Here is a 24,632-nt window from a genome sequence, read left to right on the forward strand (position 1 = left end):
AGACAAAGTTGATAAAATAGTATTGTGAGTGGGGCAGAATGGATGGACCTTGGGGCCCACTGTAGATGTGCTTCCTGGAAATGTCTCTGAGAGGCTAGCATTAATAGATTCCTGAGATAATTGAGAAAGCAAGTCTTGGGTATAGATAGAAATTGATATGAAGCCAGGAGACTATCAACTGCAAAGGTGTGAGGTAGGAACATATCTGATGTTGGAGGCATGATGAGAAGGCCTGTGTAATAAGAACATAGTTCATAAGGAAAGAGTCTCAAGATGAGATGCAAGGAGTAGGAGACAAGGAGGTCATTTAGTCTTCGGAAGCCATTGTAAGGACTTCAGCTGTAGTTGATATGAAAACTTTCAGGAGGGTATTTGAAAAGATGACCCCTGTGTGATGTAATGAACATTTTTAAAGATCCTGGGAGAGATGGGGTCATGGCAAGAGGATGTTAAGAGGCTATTTGAGCAACTATTCCTGGTGGCTTGGTTTATAGAAACATTTGTATTTGGACTACAAGACTGACTGATACTTGGATTATGGTATTGGAGGAATAAGCCAATGATGATCATTGGGTGAATGATGTAAGTCCTCATAAATGCCTGTAAGATCCTAAGTGATCTGGCCCTGCTGCTCTTTTTTCATTCCTCAGATATGCCAAGAATGACAGCTCAGCACCTTTGCCCTCACTATTGTCTCTGCCTAAACACGTTTCTTCAAGATACTCATGTGGCTTACTTCCTCATTTTTTCTGTTCTCTGCTAAGTTGATTTCTGTTAAAAAAAAAAAAAAATAGCCCAACACACCTCCACCCTCGAGACTTCTCATACTCTGCTGTTGGTGCTCTTGGTATCATGGCACCTGACAGCAGATAAGTAGGTAATTGAACTGTCTGTTCTGTCTTCCTGTGTTAGACTACAAGCTTCAGGAGGGCTACAACTGGTGCCATATACAGTGCTTGCCATGTAGTAGCTATCCCTACAATTCCCTCTGGATATTACCAAGAGGGAAGAGCAAGTCTGGGCTGGATTTAAAGTGAGGATTATTAGCACATTGCATTTGAGATGTCTTTTGGGGATCCTAGTTGACTCAGTGAGTGGGCAGTTTAGAAATGTATTGCTGGAGCTTCCCAGAGAGGTTGGAGTTGTGGTTGTATGTTCTGGAGTCAGCTGGGTGTGGATTGTTAAAATCACAAAATGAACATTCCCATCAGTGAGTTGTTGGAGAATAAAGATCTAAAGGAGGCAGAGTTCTGGAGCACACCAAACCCTGTCCCCACTGGAAGAAGATATATCTTAGTTGTTGTTGTAGTTTGGGTTTATCAAGACAGGGTTTCTCTGTGTACCCCTGTCTGTCCTGGAACTCTTTATGTAGACCAGGCTGGGCACAAATTCACAGAGATCCACCTGCCTCTGCCTCCTGAGTGCTGGGATTAAAGGTGTACACCAACATACCTGGCCTAGTATTTTGTTGTATCATCTCTGTATTCAGACCTGAGTTAAAGGAAAGTACCCTCTCAGTGAGAATGCACAGGAAACTGTAAAGCTTGGCCCCTTAGCAGTGCTACAACACGGGGAAGCCCCATGTTGACCTTGAGGACTTTGGGCAGGAGGCTGTGGTTGATCACACCTAGTTTCTATGAAACCAATGCTGCTTGTGAGTGAGATTGTTTTATGTGTTGCTGGCTGCTGCAACTTCTTCATATGCATCCAAGACATTTTTATCTCACAGTACAGGCAGGTAGTGGTTCATGTGCAGGGATGTGGGCATTGTAAGAAAACCAAGATAGCAGCAACCCCCGATGCACCTAATCCACCCAGACCATTTTATTGCCTTTAAACAATAATATGAATTTCCTTGAAACAAAACAAAAGTCTCAGCTTTGCAGTTAAGACATATAGAACACATATTTATTTCTAGTTAGTGAATCTTTTGGGTTTTTCTGTGTCCTGAGAGTTGAATAGTTTGTTCTGTTACTAAGTAAAAGCTTTGCTAGGCATTTTTGAAAGTCTAGGATGAATATATTCAATACTTGGGGAAATTCTGAATTTTGAATATTAAAAATGCTTTAAGCTAGCAAACTTTCAGAGTTTCTTTGGGAAGTTAGAAAAACTGATTTGCTAGCATATGTACTCATGCTTAAATTCTTGGTCACATATTTTTCATGTGTATGTTCAAGAATGTTGGCTAACTGGCTCCTCTGAGGGTCTGTCTGCTTGAGAAAAACTGTCGTGGGTTCTAGGAATCAAAGTCAGGGGATGACTGATGAGGACTTGGATTTTTATTTTTTATTTGTTTTTTGAACTGTTTACCTTCTGAAGTAAATTTGATACATGGATTTTTATTTAAATTAGATTCAAGTCATTGATTTCATGTGTCCATCTCTGAATGTCAGTCACAGCAGTGGGTTAAAGCTGTGAAATTAGGTTTCTCGGTGATGGGCATGATGTTCTTAATGTTTTCAAGTGTGATTCCCCTTTGCCCTGAGCATGGGCTCGGAAGGAGAGCTACTGGAGAGCTAGAAGGTAAGTGTAACTGCACACTGCCGTTGAGTTCAGCCCTACACTGACATTGACCTCATCTTTAAGATTTACTTAACGAGAACTATTAGTTGCCTGGAGTGTGTATTATTCTTCTTTGGAAGAACATCTTTAGTTAATGGAACCTCTGAGTGGAATTATGTCCAAATTCCCCAAATGGTGATGTTTGAGATACTAAAATAAGCAACAGAAAGTCTCATTGTTTTGAATTCCTGTTTGTGGTGTTATTTAAAGAAATGTCATTTTTCTTCTCTAGTCTAAAGCACTTAGAATCTGCACACCACTGACTGGCGTAAGGTACGTTCAGGAGAACAGCCCTTGTGTGACCCCCGTCTCCACAGCTGCATATAGCTTAAGTCGCCTTCACGCCATGCTGAGTGGCCTCAAGAATGCACCCAGTGAGAAGCTGGAGCAGATGCTCAGGTTGGTTTTAGTGTTGTCTGCCTTTCAAGAGTTAGTTATTGATCATTTTTTAATTTTTTAAAGTTTTCAGTATCAGTGCTTATGTTGCCCTTTCACAATTTTATGTTAATTATATAGTTTAGTCTTATTAGGAAATAAATGATATAGCAATATAAAATGTATAAGTAGACATACATATTGGTACTTGCTTGTAATTCCATGATTCAGGAGGCTGAGACAGGCAGATCACAAGTGTGAGGCTAGCCTGGGCTACAGAGTGAGACCTTGCCTCATCAATAAATAAGCAATTTTTAAAAGTCAGTCAGTCAGTCATTTATCTATTTATTTGTTTGTTTGTTTGTTTATTTATTTATTGTGCATTGCTGTTTTGCCTGTTTAAGGGTGTTGGGTCCCCTGAAACTGGAGTTACAGACAGTTGTGAGCTGCCATGTGGGTGTTGGGAATTGAACCTGGGTTCTCTGGAAGAATAGTCAGTGCTCTAATACACTGGGCCATCTCTCCAGCCCCTAAATAAGCAACTTTTAAGAAAATATATAAGTAGACAATCTCCCTTGCTCGACTTTATTTAATGTGGTATAGGAGACAGTAATACAGTAGAGCCTGTATACCAGCCTTAAAACAATAGTTCTGTGTTTGTTAGCAGCAGATGGAAAGGGATAGCCCAGAAGACTGACGATGGTAAAAATGTGTTTGCCAGCACGTGCCTCCATCCTGGGACTGGGAGTGAAAGCAGGGAGATCAGCAGGAACTCAAGGTCGGCCTCCAGCACGAGAGTTTGAGGCCAGCCTAGACTACATGAAACCCCGTCTTAAAAAGAACCCCCTTCAAATAAAACCAAACCAAACAACCAAGCAAAAAAACATGTGCTTACATGCAGGATAACTCAGGGAAATACAGTTTATGGATGAAATCTACTGTATAATAAAAATACAAAAACTCTATGTAGTTACTGTCAGTAAGGAAATTTACATACTTAAAAAATTAAAATTCTGGCATTATCCAGAAAAAAAGCAGGTTTATTATCCTGTTATAAATCTGTTTTTTAAATTTTGTTTTGCAAACTTTGAGGTTTTTTGTTTGTTTGTTTAATGTTTGTTTTGTTTGTTTGGGACAGGTCCTTTCTATGCAGTCCTGGCTGGTCTAGAATTCACTATATAGACCAGACTGGGCTTAAACTTATGGTCTTGCCTTTGCTTCTTGAGAACTGTGATTATGAACACATATGACATTAAGCCAGGATAAATGTTTTTCCTAACTAGAAGTACTTTTTGCAGTTGTTATGAGGTTGAGCTGCTAGAACTTTACCACGATAACATTTTGACTTGCATCAATACTTTACATCTATCTCTACATTATTAAAAATTCACACATACATGAAAGTGAAAGAAATAGCCAATACTTTGTTTCTGCCTCATTTTACTGCTCACAACCATATGCTTATGTACTTTTGACCCCATTTGGAACTATTGATGAAGGAAGAGTAGGAAAAAATGTTTGTATGTCAGGGTCTCATGTAGCTCAAACTGACCTCCACCTTCTAAGTAGTCATGAATGACATTGAACTCCTGATGTTCCTGCCTCCACTCACACATGTTAGGAGTATAGGCATAAACTTATGTCTCATGGTGGATTCAAAAGCACATGGCCCACATCTGCACTGTGCTAGCTGGGTATTTGGGGGGCATAATTGTTGTATATTAGACATGGACAGCACACATAGGTTGTTACCGTCAAATAGATCAACCGGATGAGTTCACTTTGCCTCTTGCAAGGCACTAACAGCTCTGCTATGGAAGCACATATTTATTTTGAAGTCTTGAGCAATTTCTCATACTTGGAAAGAGGGGAGTCTGTGAGTCAGAGATTCAGTGAACTTGTGATAGCTCACCAAGAGCCACAGAACCGCAGTAAGATCTCTTTAGTCTTCCAGCAAAGGCCACAGTTTGTGAGTGATTCTTGTAACCAGTTGTTACCTGTGACTTCCCCCTAGTGGATCTGTGGACAGTTTACTTTGTATAAAACACAATATAGAGACTTCTAACTTACTCTTCCTGCTGGAACTTGGTAAGCTAGAAGTGGCATTGCTGTAAGAGAGTGGTGGTGGTACATGGTGGTATAAAAACTTCATAGTGTCCCAGTCCCAACTGTTTTGAAAGTTTAAGGAGGGAGTGGAGTGTCAGTGATGGTGGGGGGACCTGTCTTGACAAAATTCTGAAGGGTGGCTCAGATTTGAAAAGACTGAGGACGTTCAATGTGTCAGTCACCTAATTTCTGTGAGCTCTGAAAAATACTCCTAACCTGGAAAAGACCTGCTTTAGTTCTTTGCTGTGCCCAAGGCTGATAGGAGTATCAGTGGCTTTTCAAGAACAACACGGTAGGCTGGATGTAACTTTTGTTTGTTTTGAGACAAGGGCTCCTGTAACTTGGGCTAGCCTCCAATGCAGAGTAGTGGAGGGTGACCTGAAGCAGCCTCTGCATCTCCTGCTCTCACTTCCCTAGTGCTGGAGTTACTGGCCTGTACCACCGGTTCTATGCAGTGCTGGTGGGACTCAGGGATTCCTGCATGTTCACCAGCTGAGAGACATCTCCAGCTCAGAATATACTTCTGTGTATAACTTTGGCAAGTTGATTTGAGAAAGCAGATTCCAGAGTTCCTAAGACTTTATGGTTTGATTTTATAGATCCTCTGCGATACCAGCTAGCTTATTCTAGCAATATAGAATAAAGAAGACAGTATCTATACACCTCAACAGTTTCCACTAGGTTCACTGAAGTTCAAGGATGATTACTTTTCCTTTATATTTCACGGTCCTCTTTATTCTTAAAGTTGATTATGATTAACACTGAACATTTAACATTTCTGTGACTTCTTCCTTAGTCATACTTTTCAGATGGCCTTTATATGCCTTGAATTTAGAAGCATTTTATTTTTGTTTTTCCAATTTATTTGGTAGTGAGCAATTTACAAAGCATTCTGGGAATTTGGGTGTGCACACAGCCCTGTGAACCCCTGCATAGTCCGAGTGCATTTTCTTTCTCATCTGCTTCCTCATATGAAAAAAAAAAAGAAAATTGGTCTGTAGAATATAATACTTAGATATGACTTTATGAATTGTATATGGTATGGTAGCTAATTTTATGTATCAGTTTGACTAGGTTATAGTACCTAGTTTTGGTAAACACCAGTGTGGATGTTGCTTCAAAGGAGTAATTATTTATTTACATTTTTGAAACAGGGTCTTGGCCAGATACATGGCCATGATCCTAGCACTTGGAGCTGAGGCAGGAGGATCACAAATTTAAGACTAGCCTGAGTTACAGAGTGAGGCTATGTTAGAAATGGAGTCTGGGGTTGGGGATTTAGCTCAGTGGTAGAGCATTTTGCAAGGCCCTGGGTTCAATCCTCAGCTAAAAAAAAAAGAAAAGAAAAAAAGAAATGGAGTCTGTGTTGCTGAGGCTGGACTTAGACTTGAACTTACCATGTAGCCTAGGTTGGCCTTAAACTCATTATTCTCCTGCCTCAGCTTCTGGAGTAGCTAAGAGAAGCATTTTATATGTATGTTATAAAAGCCTATCTTGTAGCTATATCTTTCAAATCTTTTTATAATCTCTAGTCATGACAGCTTTAATCTTAGATATTACTAATATATTACCAGTGGATGCTAGGTAAAGCTAACCTTTTTTGGGGGCATACTTTAAGGTATATGTATATGTCCATAAATAAAAAACTCTGTTATACTCTAGTATATTATATAGTTATCTCCAGTTATGTTTCACAAGTATGGAACTTTTTAATTTTATAAACTGGCTAACGTTTTGCTATGTGTGTATTTGATCATATATATTTAGTTATATACATGTATATGATAAAGTTAAAACATAGCTATACAGTTGAGTAGCTGGAAGTTTTCCTATGTCCCGCCTGGTCCTGCAGCCACCTAGACCCAAGTAAACACACAGAGGCTTATATCAATTATGAATTGCATGGCCATGTCCTATGGCTCAATTTTCTTGCTAGCTAGCTCCTATAACTAAACTCAGCCCATTTCTATTAATCTATATGTCACCACGTGTTCTGTGGCTTTACCTATGTGCCATTATATGCAGTTCCCTGGATGGCAAGATGGTATCTCCTCTGCCTCTACTTTCTTCTTCCTGTCTCTCCCCTGGATTTCTTGACTGGCTATATCCTGACTCACCATAGGCCAGAGCAGCTTCTTTATTAACCAATCATAGCAACACATATTCACAGCATACAGAAAGACATCCCACAGCATAGTTGTTATAATTTGATCATTTACATATGTGTGATCAGATTAAAGCAATCATTATAAAGCTCCAAAGGTAATCATTTGTATGACACTTCTGCATTGAATATATATTGCTAATAAAAAAAGAAATCAATGAACAAGAGGGTGAGGGAGATGGTTCAACTGATAAAGAGCTTGCTTTATATGAGAACCTGATTTTTATTCCTAGCTCCTGTGACAGTGTGGTGTCACAGGCTTGTTACCTTAGTACTAAGCTGGTGACAGGTAGATATTGTCACCTGAGGCTGCTGGCCAGCTATCCTAGGTTAATTGTGATCTCCAGGTTCCAGTGAGAGACCCTGTTTTAACAACAGGTATATATCCACTGAGGGACAACTTCTGAGGTTGATCCCTGGCTTTCACACACATAAGCATACATTTGTACAGCTCCCCACACACATGTGTGCCCATAAATAATTTGAACATACACACATGCAAACACTCCACATACAAATAAAAAATTTAAAATCAATGAAATAAACCTCATTTGGGGGAATAAAAAAAAGTTAACATTGGCTTATATGTGTTTCTAGTATAGCTTCTGTACCCCTTTATTCTAATTTTTTTCCTAGGAGTTCTTCCTGGAAGTTTTGCTGCCCATTAGACAGTCACTTGAGGGCAGTTTGGTTGGTGTTAATGGTGGGAACTATAAGGTTATGGGTCAGTCACAGCACCACATCAAGTCCACTGAACTTAGTGCAGTCAGGTGTACAGCTCCACATAGCCAATACTTCTGCCACTTGAAATAGTAATACCACCATCTTTGAAAAGTCAGTATGGGTTTCCTTCAGTCATCTGCAAAGTATATAGTGTCTGTTCAAAGCATTTTTTATCTGTATGTTAATGAAATTTATGTTTTAGACATTGTATCTCTTTGTGGACCAAAACATGTTACATTAGATAATCTCATATTATTTTTTAGGACATGTTCCCGAGATCCAACTCAGGCTATTGCTAACAGATTGAAAGAAATGTATGAAATATATTCTCAGCATTCTCAGCCGGATGAGGATTTTAGTAATTGTGCTAAAGGTAAGATTTACTATTTTCCAGACTACTCCTAACTTAGACATCTGATTATGTGGAGTCAGAAAGACAATCAAAGACTTAGTATAAGCTGAAGGCTATGGTGTAACTGTCCGTCTTGTCTGTCAGTAAAGTGATTTCTGGGCCCTTTTCAGAAACAGAAAGTTTAGTATAGCATCTTTATTATGCTGGACTTTTAGTACTTTTTGATTTGTAAGTTTTCATTTGTAAGTTGGAAACAAAATATAAATATTTGGATTCTTCAACATAGGAAAAACAAACCTGGAGGTCGCACAGCTTGAGTCTCCCTTCTCTGAAGTGCATGGGACCACAAGTATTTCGGTGTTTTTCAGCTTTAGCGTGTTGCATATATGAACTCAAATCTAAAGACAAAAGTAGTTTATGTTTCATGTATACTATATATAATATAGTCTAATCCTTTTATATCACCTTTTTTAGTGCACTTATATCTGACTGACACATCTTGTGGCATGATGCTGATTTTCAAAAAGTTTCAGATTTCGGATTTTTGCTTTAGCAGTTCTCAGTCTATAGCTGGTACAGGCCTAAAGCTGGCCTGGGAATTTCTTCATGTCATGAATCAGAACCAAGTATACTAGAATAATAAACCAGTTATATACCAGCTAATATAGAATGAATTAGTTAGCTTTTGTACCTGTAAATACCTAAGATAATTAACTTCTAAAACAAAAAGTTTATTCAGCTCCTGGTTTGCAAGTTTCAGCTTATGACTGAGTAGTCCAGTTGTTTTGACCTCGGTGAGGTGAATTGTCATGGCAGGGAGAATGAGGTGGTACCCACTCATCAAGCGTCCAGAAGCAAGAACAATACAAGGAACCCACAATCCCTTTAGAGGTCATGCCTCTGGTCACTTAAGAACCTCTCTTGAGGCCCCACCTCTTAAAGGTCCCACTACCTTCCAACAGTGCCACTGTGGGTACCAAATCTTAAACACGTAGGTCTTTGAAGAACTTCCAACCCCAAGCCATAGCAGCATGGAACTGTTGTGTTCAAAATGATAAAGTGTGTGTGTCTGATGCAGAGATGGCAATAAAGTGTGTGAGTCTGATATAGAAATACTAAGTTCTTTATGTGCTGCTCTCATGCTAGTTTTAGAAAATATGAAAATGTTAACATGAAATATATTAAAGATGCCAGCTGGGAGCTCACATCTATAATCCCAGTACTTGGAAGGCTGTGGCAGGACTAGTCATTAGAGTTAAGGCCATCCTGGGCTACAGAGTGAGCCCCGACTCAGGGAAAAAGGAATACTGAGAAATTTTTAGGGATAATTGAAACATCAGCTATAGAAAATATGGATTTGTGCAAGAGAGATTCTCAACCTGCAGGTTGAGACCCCTTTGGTGTTCAGGTGACCTTTTCCTAGGGGTTGCATATCAGATATTTGCATTATGATTCATAACGGTACTGCAGTTACAGTTAAGAAGTAGCAGAGAAAATAATTTTCCTCACCACAACATGAACTGTATTAAAGGGTCACAGCATTCGGAAGGTTGAAAACCACTGGCTTAGCAGTTAAGAGTACTGACTGTTCTTCCAAAAGACCTAGATTTAATCACTAGCACCCACACAATGGCTCACAAACATATGTAACTCCAGTCCCAGGGGATCTGGTGCCCTTTTCTTGCCTCTTGAGCAACCAAGCACACACACACGGCACACAGACATACATGCAAGCAAAACACCATATACATTAAATAAGTAAAATTAATTAAAATAAAAGAAAGTATGGACTTGGTTTTTAGATTTTATTTTGTGGCTAGAGTAGGGAGGGATGAGTCTTTTCCATGGTATTTACTTAATTTGTATTTAATTTTTGTGATTTTTTTTTATTTCGACAGACATTGCCAACAAATATTTTCGTTTTGCAGAAATGCTTTACTATAAAGTATTAGAGTCTGTTATTGAGCAGGAACAAAAGAGATTGGGAGACATGGATTTATCTGTGAGTACAATAGTAATGTATTAATCACCACAGTAAGACATAGCTTCATCCCCACCCCGTTACCCCCAACGAAAGGCCATTATAAAGAAATGATGTGTTCTTTAGGGAATATGATGAGCACCTAAGGAAACTTGTATGTGGAGCCCTCTGACCCTGTCTTAACAATGGAAGGTGTGTAGAGTGGAATAAAGTAGTGATTCTCATTGCAGCAGGTCATACATTACATTATAACACTGATTTTAGAATAGGAGGACTCTGCAGATGTATTAATTACTTCTTTATTGTTGAGATAAAATACAACAACCAAAGCAACTTACAGAAGAAAGAGTTTATTTGGGATAACAGTTCCAGAGGGCTAGTTCCATGATGGCTGGGTGAAGGCATACTGAGAGGAACAGGAAGCTGAAGGCTCACATCTTCAACAGCAAGCACAAGGCAGAGAGAGCAAACTGGGATCAGTGTGAAGTTTTGAAACTGGAAGGCCTGCCTCCAGTGACATACTTGGTTCAAAAAGGCCACACTTCCTAAATCTTTCCCAAACAGTACCACCAAATAGAGACCAAGTATTCCAACCACAGAGTGTATGAGTGACATTCTCATTCACAACTACCACAGTAGTCGAGTATTAAAATACTCAGATTTGACCTTAGCAGGGTTGTTTAATAACATGGAGTTTTTATACAAGCCTGATAGAAGGAAAACATTGATTGTTGACTAGATGGGACTTCAACATAAGTATTCAACCATTTTTCTTTGGCTAAGATGATGATTTTTCTTATATTTTCTAAGTGAGAAACATAAATAGCTAGGCATCATGGTCTACTCCTTTAATCCTACCTGCTTTGGAGGCTGAAGCAGGAGAATCACAATTTCAGGGCTTGCCTGGGCTTCATAACAAGTTTGAGGCCATCCTGTGCAACTTTGTGAGGCCATGCCTAGATTTAAAATAAGACAACAAAATCCCAAAGAGGGGCTGGGGATGAATTTCATTTCATTGTGACTGCTTAGCATTGCAAGGTCTTGGGGACTCTCATTTAAAAAAAGATTTTTTTTTTCCAAAATGATCTTTAGTAAACCAACAAAGTGCCTTGTAAACACAAGTGTCTTACAATTGTACATAATTTTATGTGGCAATTAAAAATAATCTCTTACAAAGATAAAGCTAGGGAAGGCTAGAACTGTTCGATTTGAAAAATTAAGGCTAGGAACATGAAACTTGAGAAATATGTGAAAATACTACAGTACTTTCATGGTTGTCTACATTTAATTCACATTAATTTAGAAGAGAAATCTTTACAATTAAGAGTGCTAATTTTGTGCTGGGCGTTGCTGGCATTCACCTGTAATCCCAGCACTCGGGAGGCAGAAGCAGGCAGATCTCTGAGTTTGAGGCCAGTCTGGTCTACAGATTAAGTTTGAGGACAGCTGGGGCTATACAGAGGAACCCTGTCTCCAACAGCAACAACAAAAAAGAGAAAGAAAAAAGAGTGTTAATTTTGGAGCTGAAGAGATGACTCAGCAGCTTAAAGCATTGGCTGCTTTTGCAGAGGACGTGGGTTCAATTCCTAGCACCCACATGCTGACCACTGTTTAACTCTAGCCCCAGGATATCTCATGCCCTCTTCTGGCCTCCACAGGCACTAGAGTACCAGAGACTGGGGCACAGAAAACATGTAGGTGAAACAATCAGACATATAAAATGCAATTTTTAAAAAGAGCTAATTTTTAAAATGACATTTTTCAAGTTATAAAATTGGCGAGTAATTAGTTTGAATTCCTTGTAACTGTTTAATAGCCCTTTTTTCTTTTGTTAAAATTTGAGACAAGGTCTTACTATGTAGTACATGTAGACCTTGAACTTAGTGTAACCCACACTGGCCTTAAATTTCTAATCTTCCTGCCCCAGTTTCCCAGTTACTATGCTTGACTTACATTTCTTTTTGTTTTTGTTTTTGTTTTTTTAAACTTTTTTTTGGCTTTTATTTTATGTGTATGAGTGTTTTGCCTGCATGCTTATGTATATGCACCAGGTGTATGCCTGGTACTCTCAAAGGTCAGAAAAGGGTGTTGGATCCTCTGAAAGTGGAGTTACAGATGGTTGTGAGCCACCATGTGGGTGCTGGCCACTGAACCCAGGTCTCTGCAACACTAACAAGTGCTCTTGATGTATATTACATGGCTGTATGCACTAAGGGGCTGCTTTATAACTTAACTTTCTGTGTGAAACACATACTGAATAGCATATAAACCATAGCTACAATTTGGGGACTAATATTAAGTATGTTCATCTAAATGATTATTTAAAAATATTTTTATTATGGTGAAATATACTTAAAGCATTTTTAATCATCTTGAAGGTTACATTTGATCTACATTAACAGTGGTGTGTAGCCATTATCCCCACCATCTTCCGCCCATTAAACACTACTTTTCTATTCTCTCTCACCCTCTGTGTACTGTCTTCCAGCTTTTTGAGTTTACCTGTTCTGGGTTCCTCACATAGTTGGAATCATATTTGTTCTTTTGTGTCTGACTTAAGTTTGCTCTCACTGTTTAGCTATGTTCTAGCAAGTTGTACAACTTCTTTCCTTGTGTTTAAACCTTTTGTTTGTGACTTATTTGTTGATAGACACTGGGATCATTCTGCCTTTGGCTGTTGTGAACAATGCTGCTACAAACGCTGGTTTGCAGGCGTCTGTTTAGAGTGCTTGCCTTTGGTCCTTTAGGGCTCTTTATTACTAGAATTAGAATTGGTGTATCATACCATAGCTCTGGAGACTGGACCTGGAATCTCACTTAGATGAGGCAATTGTTCTACCATAGAGCTACATCCCTAACCTCATACAGTAATTTTATGTTTAACTTTCTGAGAGCCATCATATTGTTCTCCATAGCAGCATTTTATGTTTTACATTCCCACCAGCAATACATAGGGTTGCAGTTTTCTCGTATCCTCAAAAGACTTGCTTATCATTTTAAAGTACCTTTTAAAAAGTATTTTATAACATAAGTTTTTGGAAGTTCTTATATATTCCTTTAATCTATATTTTAATAAAAAATAATTGCATTTAAACTAACTGGATATGAAATGTGTTTTCAGTGTCAGCTACTGTTTCTAAATGTTACTTTGTTTTATAGGGTATTCTGGAACAAGATGCATTCCATAGGTCACTCTTGGCCTGCTGCCTTGAGGTTGTCACTTTTTCCTATAAGCCTCCTGGGAATTTTCCATTTATTGCTGAAATATTTGATGTACCACATTATCATTTTTATAAGGTATTTGAAAATTATACTGATGATTATGAAAGACCAACCTCTTGCTAACACCTTGTTCATATTAAACATATAAATCCATCCTATTAAATATTTAATAATCTCTATGTAGGGAACAAAGGAGAAACAGTCTTAAGACATGTATAAATTCTTGTAATATACAATAGTATGGCAGATCCCTTTTGGCTGAAACATTCATCTGATTTCTAGCATCTGCCAAAGGGCTGCAGAATACTGTGACTGAAGAGCTCAGAGCAGCTGGATGTGGTGGATTACACCTGTAAGCCAGTACTTGGGAAGCTGAGGTAGGAGGATTGCAAGCTTGACCTGGGCTACATAGAAAGGAAGGCAGGGAAGAAGAGCGGGGAAGTGGAGGCGGGGTAGAAGAGGGGATGCTGGGACTGGAGAGAAGTGTGAAGAGCACTTCCTATTCTTACAGAGGACCTGAGTTCAGTTCCCAGCACCCATGTCAACTCCAGGTTCTGAGGACCTGAGACCCTCTTCTGGCTTCCTTCCCATCCATACACAGGGCATAAACACACACACACGTGACTTAAAAATCAGTCTTTCTAAAACAGCAGCATTCATGTGACTAATTTTGTGTATCTTGTACATCAGCCTTTCATATTTGTGAAAGCTTAGTGAAGACAGCTTTCAGGAAAAAATTAATTCTGTATCATCCTACTTATTTATTTTTGAAACAGGGTATCATCTAGCCCAGGCAGGCATCAAACTCAAGGATAACTTGAAACTTTTGAGTACTAGGATATCAGGCAAGAGCCCCCACACTCAGCTTGTGTTCAGAGACTTTTAATACTATTTTTGTATTATTGATACTGGAAAGTGAGCCCATGGCCTTCAGCCTACAAGTACATACTCTACCTCTGAATTATACATCCAACCCCTTAATATAAAAATTTAAGAGTACGGTTTTCAGGCTTAATGTATAAAGTATATTTTGGGTCTATAAATTTTGAAATATACAATTGTACAAAATATTTTATATTATTCATATGTGTAGATTATTTACAGAGATTATAAAAGGAAGAGCACCTTGCTACATGTGGTATTGCATTTTTAAACTTGTCATTTCTGATAAATTTTATGGCTATTTTAAAAAGCATTTAGATGTTTCATTTTAATATTATACTCATAAGATCATAGCAATTATTGCTCAGTTAAAGAGGGGATTTTCTCTGTTCCAGGTAATAGAGATATTCATTAGAGCAGAAGATGGCCTTTGCAGAGAAGTGGTCAGACACCTCAATCAGACTGAAGAACAAATCTTAGATCATTTGGCATGGAGAGCAGAGTCCCCACTGTGGGACAGAATTAGAGATAATGAAAACAGAGTCCCTACATGTGAAGAGGTTTGTGACAGCATCTTAACATCTGTTTGGAAGAGAAGCACATCAATATTGTTTACAGTCCCCATGCTACAGAGAGCAGTTTGAGCTGGGGTCTGCTCTTTGTGGGGCAGGGTTTTGCAGTGTGGCTAATGGTTTCTTTCTGTATCAAAGAGGAAACAGAATCCGGTTCTTCGAGGAACCTGGAACTGCACTCAAGATTTCCAAGACAGTAAAAATTGAGGCTGCTATTCTGACCTTTCAAGTCAGTAAGGAACACTGGTTCAGATAGAGTATTTAGTATCTGGTTTGAATCTTTTAAGACTGAAGATTTTAGTCTTAGTAATTTTATTAAGAAATAACTAATCAGACAAAATTGTTTCCTTTTGCCTTAGACTGTTATTGTATTTCTAGCGAAATCTTTTTTGACTATTAAGATTGTGTGCAAACAATTCTTTATAGGTCATGCCACCTCAAAACCTAGAAAGGACAGATGAAATTTGTATTGCTGGCTCTCCCTTAACCCCAAGAAGGGTGAGTGAAGTACGTGCTGATGCTGGAGGACTTGGAAGAAGTAAGTTTAAAATACTAAGGGGAATGTTTTTGAGTCTTGAATCTAGATACTTAAAATTCATCTAAGCCTGTAAGTAGAGTTAATAGGCCATGCAGAGCAAAGAACAGTCTGTCTTTTAGTGACATATTGATCACTTAACAATGCTTCTTTCTGGGCAAGAGGGTTGGGACAGGGTCTTGTGTAGTCCAGGCTGGCCTTGAACTTGCTATGTAACCAGTGATGACCCTGAACTCCTGACTGTCCACTTTCCAAATGCTGGATTCCAGGTGTGTACCAGCATACCTAATTTAATATGCTTTTAAGGACTATTAAGAGCATAAAAAATTTTTGAGAGAGGATTTGGTTATATAGGCCAGGCTGACCTTGAATTCTAGATCCTCTTGCCTCCACATCCCTGATACAAGGATTACAGGAGTGTATCACCATGTCATGCTTACAGTTATCTTTTTAGAACACTTTACATTTAATTTGGTCTTCATTTGTAAGTGAATTTTCATCTGTAAACACACAAAAGGGCAGAAATTGGAAAAACAAACTGTTAACAATACCTACATTGCTAACTATAGAATTCTCAGTGGATTCTCTCATTCTTTCAAGTATCTCTTCCTTTCTATGGTTTTGTTTTATTTATTAGAGATAGGCGTCTCACTATGTTGGCCAGGCTGATTTCCAATCCTTGGTCCTTCAGACTCAACATCTGGCATAGCTGGGAATATAGGTGTGTACCACCACACCTGACTCTTAACCATGGAGCCGTGAGATCCAGTTTGATACAGATAAGCCATCGAGATACGGTGGTTCCATGGCTGGACCATGTTCAGCTTTGTCTCTAGAGCTGTGCTACTTAGGTAAATGTGACATTCCTGCTGGCCAAGAAGGACAGAAAATACAGCCTGTGGTGTGCTGGCTTCTTAGGGGACTGCCTAGGTGCAAGGTTTATATTTATGTAGGGGGTCTGTTTTCTTTGAGTTTCTTTTCTACTTTTCACTTTGGTGCTGGAGATTGAAGCCAGGGCCTTCCAAATGCAAAGCACACACCCTACTATTGAACAGATCTCCAGCTCCACAACTGTTTTCAAAGAGCAGTTATATAGCTCCAGAGAGATCGGACTCCATTAGAACATTGCTATTACTGGGTCAGTTTTATAATGTACTTGATAAGCTTTAGCTATAAAAGGATCACTTTTAAAGTCGTTTACTCTAAGTTCCTACTCAGTAAACATAGATGATACAGGGTGTGGTGTACACTCCTATACTCTCAGCACTTAGAAGGCTAAGGTAGGAGGATCCTAACTTTAAAGCCAGTCTGCTTTAGCTACATAATGAGATGCTGACTCCAAACAATAACAGAAAAACTAACTCACTAATTAAATGCTTTATGAAATTTTCTCATTTAAAAAATTGTTTTTAGATTTATGAGCGTTTCAACTGCATGAATGTCTATGCACCATGTATGTTCCTGGTGCCTGCAGAGGTCAGTGTTGGATCCTCTGTAATTGGAGTTATGGATGGTTGTGAGCCACCATGTGGGTGCTGAGAACCAAATCCAGGCCCTCAGCAAGAGCAAGTGCTCTAAAGTGCTGAGCCATCTCTAGCCCTTTCTCATTTCTCAAAGAACTACTTTTAGTCACACAGACCCTTTTTGTAGTTTTCCCTTCCCAAGTCTGTGAATTAAAATTTGACATTAAATTTGTGTTTCTTGCACTTGCTACTTCTCTCTCTATGAATCTACATGGTTAGGTCTGTTCTTGTCTTAGTCTTTATGTCCTGTAACACAGGGAATGTTAAGACACAGCTTTCAGGATTCACTCCTGTTGGTATCTGTTATGATCTCCCTACTTTTATTTTTAAATTTGAAAGAGCTACTATTATGCTGGTCTTATAGGTGGACCTGGGAGAATAGTTACATTTCAAAAATGCACACATTAGTAAGAATACTTAAAAATAAACTAAGCCATAACAGTTAGTTCTCGTTTAGAGTGACTAAAAGAAAGAAAAGTTATTCTGAGCATGGCAGTACATTTCTTCCTTCCTTCCTTCCTTCCTTCCTTCCTTCCTTCCTTCCTTTCTTCCTTTCTTTCTCCTTTCTTCCTTTCTTCCTTTCTTCCTTCCTCCCTTCCTCTTTCCCTCTTTCTTCCTTTCTCCCCCTCCCTCCCTCTTTCCCTCTTTCTTCCTTTCTCCCCCTCCCTCCCTCTTTCTTCCTTTCTTCCTTTCTCCCCCTCCCTCCCTCTTTCCCTCTTCCTTCCTTCCTTCCTTCTTTCTTTCTTTCTTTTTCTTTCTTTCTTTCTTTCTTTCTTTCTTTCTTTCTTTTTGATACAGGATTTCTCTGTATAGCTTTGGAGCCTGTCCTGGAACTCACTCTGTAGCCCAGACTGGCCTCGAACTCATAGAGATCTGCCTACCTCTGCCTCCTGAGTGCTGGAATTAAAGGTGTGCGCCACCACCACCCAACAGTACATTTCTTTAATCCTAGAATTTAGGAGGCAGGGACAGGTGAATATCTGTGAGTTCGAAGCCAGCCTGTACTAAATAGTGAGTTCTAGGACACCTAGAGCTACATAGGCCTTGTCTCAAAAAACAAAACAAAACAAAACAAAACAAAAAAAATGAACATTTAAGAAAGTGTTAATAGTTAAACAATACTGTATATATGTATTTAAAATGGCCAATGCTGATATTACATTTTGCAACAATTTAAAAATTATTTAATATGCAAGCCATTGAATTATATAACTTAAGTGGATGAAATGTATGGCACATGAATCATATCGCAATAAAGCTATTTAAGACTAAGTTTATTAAATCTAAACCATACATGTCTACCTTACTGGAAAATATGAAATGTTGGTAATCTTCCCTATGTGGAAAAAGACAGGAATATTCATAGGAGCTGAGGGAGAATACTGCTGGATGACATGTCATCATGTCTCCTGGCCAGGTAATAATGTCTTTGTTAAAATTTGAGTATGGGGGAAATTAAACAATTCCTTAAATTACCTCTACATCAAAGTATGGTAGAGGAGCTGGGTGGTGGTGGCGGCGGTGCACGTCTTTAATCCCAGCACTCGGGAGGCAGAGGCAGGCAGATCTCTGAGTTTGATGCTAGCCTGGTCTCCAAAGCGAGTTCCAGGAAAGGAGCAAAGCTACGCAGAGAAACCCTGTCTCGGGGAAAAAAAAAGATTTAAAACACTATATTTCCTTTCTAACAAGAGCTTAAGTGGGAGTCAGATCTGTTTCTGTGTTTAATAATCTGTTTCTTTTGATTGTAGGTATAACATCTCCAACCTCATTATTTGAGAGGTACAGTTCCCCAACAGTCAGTACTACTAGAAGGCGACTATTTGAGAATGATAGTCCCTCTGAAGGAGGCACATCTGGGCGCATCCCCCCACAGCCCCTAGTCAATGCTGTCCCTGTGCAGAATGTATCTGGGGAGGCTGTTTCTGTCACACCAGTTCCTGGACAGACCTTGGTCACCATGGCAACAGCTACTGTCACAGCCAATAATGGACAAACAGTGACCATTCCTGTACAAGGTAAGGAAGACAGAGTTAGGTATTGAGTTCTCTGGCATTTGTCAGAAAGTCATTTAAGATTTTGAAAGAATTTCAGTAAAAAATTGCAAGGATGGAAGATGGGGAGGAAAGAACGGGCAGCCTCACGTGAACAGTTCTTTTCCTCCTTTGTAATGAACTAGGTATTGCCAACGAGAATGGAGGGATAACGTTCTTCCCGGTCCAAGTCAATGTTGGGGGCCAGGCCCAAGCGGTGACTGGCTCTCTCCAGCCTCTCAGTGCTCAAGCCCTGGCTGGAAGCCTGAGTTCCCAGCAGGTAACAGGAACAACTTTGCAAGTCCCTGGTCAGGTGGCCATCCAACAGACTGCCCCCGGTGGACAACCGCAGAAGCAAGGCCAGCCTTTAGCCAGCAGCTTTAGAAGCCGGAAGATGAGCTCGTTATCACTCTTCTTTAGAAAGGTGATTTTTCACATACCCTTCCTGGGGTATAAGCTTGGGGAGTGTAACTATGAAATAAGCTTTGAAATATTCTTGTTTCTCCGTTAGGTTTATCACTTAGCAGGTGTCCGCCTTCGGGATCTTTGTGCAAAACTAGATATTTCAGATGAACTGAGGAAAAAAATTTGGACCTGCTTTGAATTCTCTATAATCCAGTGTCCTGAACTGATGATGGACAGACATCTGGACCAGTTGTTAATGTGTGCCATTTACGTAATGGCAAAGGTGAGTACAGTCACAGCCGGAGAGCAGAGGTGCTCTTTGTTCCCCACGATCTTTTCCCCACAAGACTTGAGGCTTTATTATGATGACTAGCCAAAGGCCAAAGGAGTAACTTCTGGGGCCACAGTCCTGCTTTTGGTTCCAGAACATTTTCAAATGATTTATTTGTTTTACATCCTGGCCACAGTTTCCCCCTCCCTCCTATCCTCTTAGTCCCCCCACCTTTCCTTTGCCCTCCCTCCTCCCCAACCCACTCCTCCTCCATTTCTATTCAGAAAAGGGCAGGCCTCCCATGGATAGCAACAGAACATGGTGTATCAAGTTGCAGGAAGACTGAGCACCTCCCATGTATTATTATTAAGGCTGGGCTTAATACATGGGCAACCCAGTGTGAGGAATAGGGTCCCAAGAGCCAGTAACAGAGTCGGAGTCAGTCCTGCCCCACTGTCAGGAGTCCCATAAAAGAAACAAGCTACACAACTGTAACATATATGCAGAGGACCTAGGCCAGTCCCATCCAGGCCCCCTAGTTGTCCCTATGAGCCCAGGTTAGTTGATTCTGAGAGTTTTCTTGTGATGTCCTGTAGCTTCTACAATCCTTTCTCTTCTGCAGGATTCCCTGAGCTCTGCCTAATGTTTGGCTGTGCATCTCTGCATCTGTTTCCACCAATTGCTAGATGAGGCCTCTCTGATGACGACAATTGGGCTAGGCACCAATCTAGTCACAGGAGATGGCCAAGTTCAGGCTACATATTTGCTCTTGCTAGGAGTCTTAGCTGGGCCATCCTTATAGATTCCTGGGAGATTCTCTTCTGCCAGGTTTTCACCTGACCCTGACCCCCCCCCCCCCACCCCCACTTCTAGTAGTCTCTTTCAGTACTCTTCCTCTGCCCACCCCTGCAACCTCATCACTCATGTAACCATCCCCACCTGCCCACAGTCCACTCATGAAATCTCTTCTATTTGCCCTTCTGAGGGAGATCTGGGCATCCCCCCATGAGCCCTCCTTGTTACCTAGCCTTTCTGGGTCTGTGGATTGTAGCATATCAAAGGATAATTGTAGAATAAATTATCCTTTATTTTACAGCTAGTATCTACCTGTGAGTGAGCACATACCATGTTTGTCTTTCTCAGACTGGATTACCTCACACAGGATAATCCAGAATATTTTTTAATAGCTATTCATTGAGACTTACATTTCCAACTATGTGCAGTCATTACATACTTGGGAGTTTTAGAATAATCTGTTTGATAGATACTGGGCAGTATTTTTACCCACCTATTAATGAACAGGTGGGTTGTTTCTCTCTGAACAACCTGTGGAGAGCATTGTGGATGGGATTTATGTAGCTGCAGGCTTTCATTTCCCTCAAGAGTGAATGCCTAGTAATGGTCTGTGGATCATATGGGAACTGTTGTTGAAACACTGAGGAACTACCAGTCTACTTTACAAAGTATGGTTCCATTTTATATTCCTATATACATATGAAACTCTTAATTCCTCTAGTTTCTCATTAATACTTTAAAAAAAGATTTATTAATGTTTGGAGGGGGGTTCATTGCCAAATTTGAGATCCAGGATCATGAAGCTTTACCACTGTCTTCTGAATTTTCTAGTTTCTGACTTATCCTGAGATTCAAGTCCAGTTTCCGTCTTTTTGTGTTGTTTTCTGGCTGCCACACCATTATTTAAGACACATGTCCCCTCTGAATGAATGCTCCATGGAATATGTAGTTATGGACATGTGGGTTATGCCAAGACTGTCGATTTTATTATGTTGATCTGCACCCATCATACGTAGTACTCCACACTCTTGATGACTCTTGCTTATTTGTAAATTTTGAAATTGGGAAATGTGAATCCTAACTTTATAATTCTTTTAATGATGTTAGCTATTCTGAGTCCCTTGGAATTCCATCAAAGTTTAGAATTAGTTTGTCACTGTCATAGAAGAGTCACTTGAAAGTCTGTAGATCAGTTTGGAGAGTTTAATCATCTTAATTTCAGTCTTCATTCATGAATATGGCATGTTTTCACATTTATTTAGGTCTTCAATTTTTTAAAAATGATTTGTGCTTTTCAGAGTGTAAACTCTTGCATTGTTAATTTTCCTGTATGTTTTTGAAGGTATTGTAAATACAACTGTTTCAATTTTGATGTATTCATTGCAAGCAAATGAACAGTTGGGTTTCTCTATCTTGACTTAGTATTCAGCAACTTTGATAAGCTGATTGGCTTTTTTTGGTGCAGGGATTGAACCTAGGGCCATTAGAATGCTAGATAAGCACTCTACACTCAGCTGAATCTCCAGACTTGAACTTCTTAGTGCAGTGGATTTTAATCCTATTCTGTGTTGACTTTTTTTTGTTTTGTTTTGTTTTCAAGACAGGGTTTCTCTATGTAGCTTAGCTTTGCGCCTTTCCTGGAACTTGCTTTGGAGACCAGGCTGGCCTTGAACTCACAGAGATCCACCTGCCTCTGCCTCCCAAGTGCTGGGATTAAAGGCATGTGCCACTGCCTGGCTCTGTGTTGACTTTTTTATGTTCAGATTATGCAGTTTTAATAATTGTACTACTGCTTGTCCAAATTACTTTTCCTTCCTAATTACCATGGCTAGGACATCCAGTACAATGTTAAAAGGAGAAATCTTTATATAGTCCCTGGTCTTAGGGAGAAAATGACTAGTCTTTCACGATTGGAATATGGTATTAAGTATATCCCCCACCTCACCTGTATCCTCAGGTAGACCGCTTTCATCCTGTGAAGAAGTTACTTTATCTTCCTAGCTTATTGAATGTTGTTTCATTAAAAGGTGTTGGATATTATTAAAGGCCTTTTTTTTTTCAGTGTTCATTGTGCGTTTTGATACTCCAATGATTTGTATATTCATTGGTTGGGTTTCATGGTAGATCATTTGCATTCTCTTTGCAAATCCTTTTTAATTATGGTGCTAATTTTGGCTTTCATGTATGGTTTACTACTTTGTTGAAGAATTGTGCTTTTCACAAGCTGTTGTCTGGAATTTTATTGCATGGCTTTGTCTGGTTTTGTTCCTGGGGTAAATCTGGCCTTTTAGAAAAAGAAATGTTTCTTCTTATTCTCTGTGAAGCTTATATTAGCAAAGAAGCCACTAGAGCTTGGTCTTTACTTTGTGGGTAATTTATTGATTAATTCAGCCTCATTTTTCTTATAGATCCATTCAGGTCACTTGTCTTTTCTATAGTCAGTTTTGGCAGTGTGCATCTTTCAAAGACATTGTCTGTCTCCTGAGTTAATGACGTGTAATCCTTTTTGTCCTGTAAGGTCTAGAGTAAGGTCTTCTCTCATTTCTGATTGTAGTCATTTATTTTTCTTGGTCTATCTAACTAAAGGTTGTAAATTTTAAAAATTTCTAAGTCTATTTGGTTTCATTTATTTTCTCTATTAACACATACCCTAGCATTATTTTCTCCCTTCAATTAACTTTGGCCTTTTTTAAAATTGCACTTATTTGTTGTTCTGTATGTGAGTGTGTGCATGTGGACAGGGTCAAAGAACAATTTCCAGGAGGTGGTTCTCTCTTCCTTTAGGTCATTAGGCCTGTATCCTAGCATCTTTACCCATTGGGTCATCTCAGAGGATCTTGGACTTTTTTTTTCCCTAATGCATTAGATGGTTAGGTAACTGATTAATGCTATATTTTTTTCAGTGTCTTTTAAAAAACAGTATCTCAGTATCCTTTGTGAGTATGGGCACTAACTGCAAAAGTGGGCATTTTACTAGCTGCATCTCATAATTTGGCATGTAGTTTATCTCAAATTACACTTGATTTTCATGACTTCTATTTAATTTGTATTTAATTCTATTTCATCTGTAGGGCCATGTGACTTCCAGTTTTGTGAGTTCCCCAGACTTTTGTTGCTGATTTCTAGTTTCATTTCACTGTAGGAAAAACATTTTATATATTTCAGTTCTTTTAAATGTATCCAGAGTTTCTGTTTGCTTGATGACAGGGTCTCATATAGCCCAAAAGGGGCTTGCACTTCCTCCATTCCTAAGTGCTAGAGTTACAGGTGTGCACAGCCATGCCATTTTACCCAGTGCTGGGATTGAACCCAAGGTTTGTGTGTGACAGGCAAGCACTGTACCAACTGAGCAGTGTCTCTAGCCTTCCACATTTAACAAAAGTAATTCTTTTATTGCCATCAGGAAAATAGTGTTTTCTAAATGTCTGTTGGGTCAAGTTGTTTAATAGACTTGTTAAAACATTCTCTTTGATGTTCTATCTAGATCTTTTATTGTCAAAAGTTCTATATTGAGTGCTCGCTTTGGCAGCACATATACTAAAAGTTCTATATTGAAATCTTTATATTGTTATGGGGTTCATGTATTTGGTGCTGTATTAATAGATACACTTATGTTTATTACTTATAGCTTCTTAATGGATTGATCCTTTAATTATGAAGTGAACTAACTCTTCATTAATATTTGTGTTTCTAAAACCCATTTTACAGTTTAATAGCTTATAGATACCCAGCTCTTTTGACTACTGTATAGTGAACTTATGTGTTGTTTACTGTCAAACATATTTGGATTTTTAAAGTAAAGTGTCTCCCAAAACAATATAGTTTGATATTTATTCCCAGTCTTACAATTTGTGTTTAATCCATTTTTATTGTTACTGACTCTATTGCATTTTTTTTCTTTTCTTTTCTGGCCTTTTCTTTTTCTTTTCTGGTGTTTCAAAACAGAGTTCTTTGTGTAACGGCTATCCCTAGCTGTCCTGAAACTTGCTTTGTAGACCAGGCTGGCCTCAAACTCACAGAGATCCACCTGCACCTCCTGAGTGCTGGGATTAAAGGCGTGCCACCACACCTGGCTACTTGTTTTCTAGGTATTTTATATACATGCATTCTGTTTTTTGTATGTCTCTGTTCCTT

General features: G+C 39.1%; 1 protein-coding gene across 1 annotated transcript in view; it reads left to right on the plus strand.

Moving 5' to 3' along the window:
- Rbl2 (RB transcriptional corepressor like 2) overlaps positions 1–24,632 on the plus strand; it is a 51,164-nt gene that overhangs the window by 15,817 nt on the left and 10,715 nt on the right. The window contains exons 9-17 of the mRNA XM_036187642.1: positions 2,795–2,961; positions 8,194–8,303; positions 10,181–10,284; positions 13,423–13,560; positions 14,763–14,927; positions 15,366–15,477; positions 18,746–19,012; positions 19,174–19,451; positions 19,539–19,715. Of these exons, the coding sequence (XP_036043535.1) occupies positions 2,795–2,961; positions 8,194–8,303; positions 10,181–10,284; positions 13,423–13,560; positions 14,763–14,927; positions 15,366–15,477; positions 18,746–19,012; positions 19,174–19,451; positions 19,539–19,715 (1,518 nt within the window). The remainder of the gene's footprint in view (positions 1–2,794; positions 2,962–8,193; positions 8,304–10,180; positions 10,285–13,422; positions 13,561–14,762; positions 14,928–15,365; positions 15,478–18,745; positions 19,013–19,173; positions 19,452–19,538; positions 19,716–24,632) is intronic.

This window comes from Onychomys torridus, chromosome 5 (assembly GCF_903995425.1).
Source record: "Onychomys torridus chromosome 5, mOncTor1.1, whole genome shotgun sequence".
Classification (NCBI taxonomy): domain Eukaryota; kingdom Metazoa; phylum Chordata; class Mammalia; order Rodentia; family Cricetidae; genus Onychomys; species Onychomys torridus.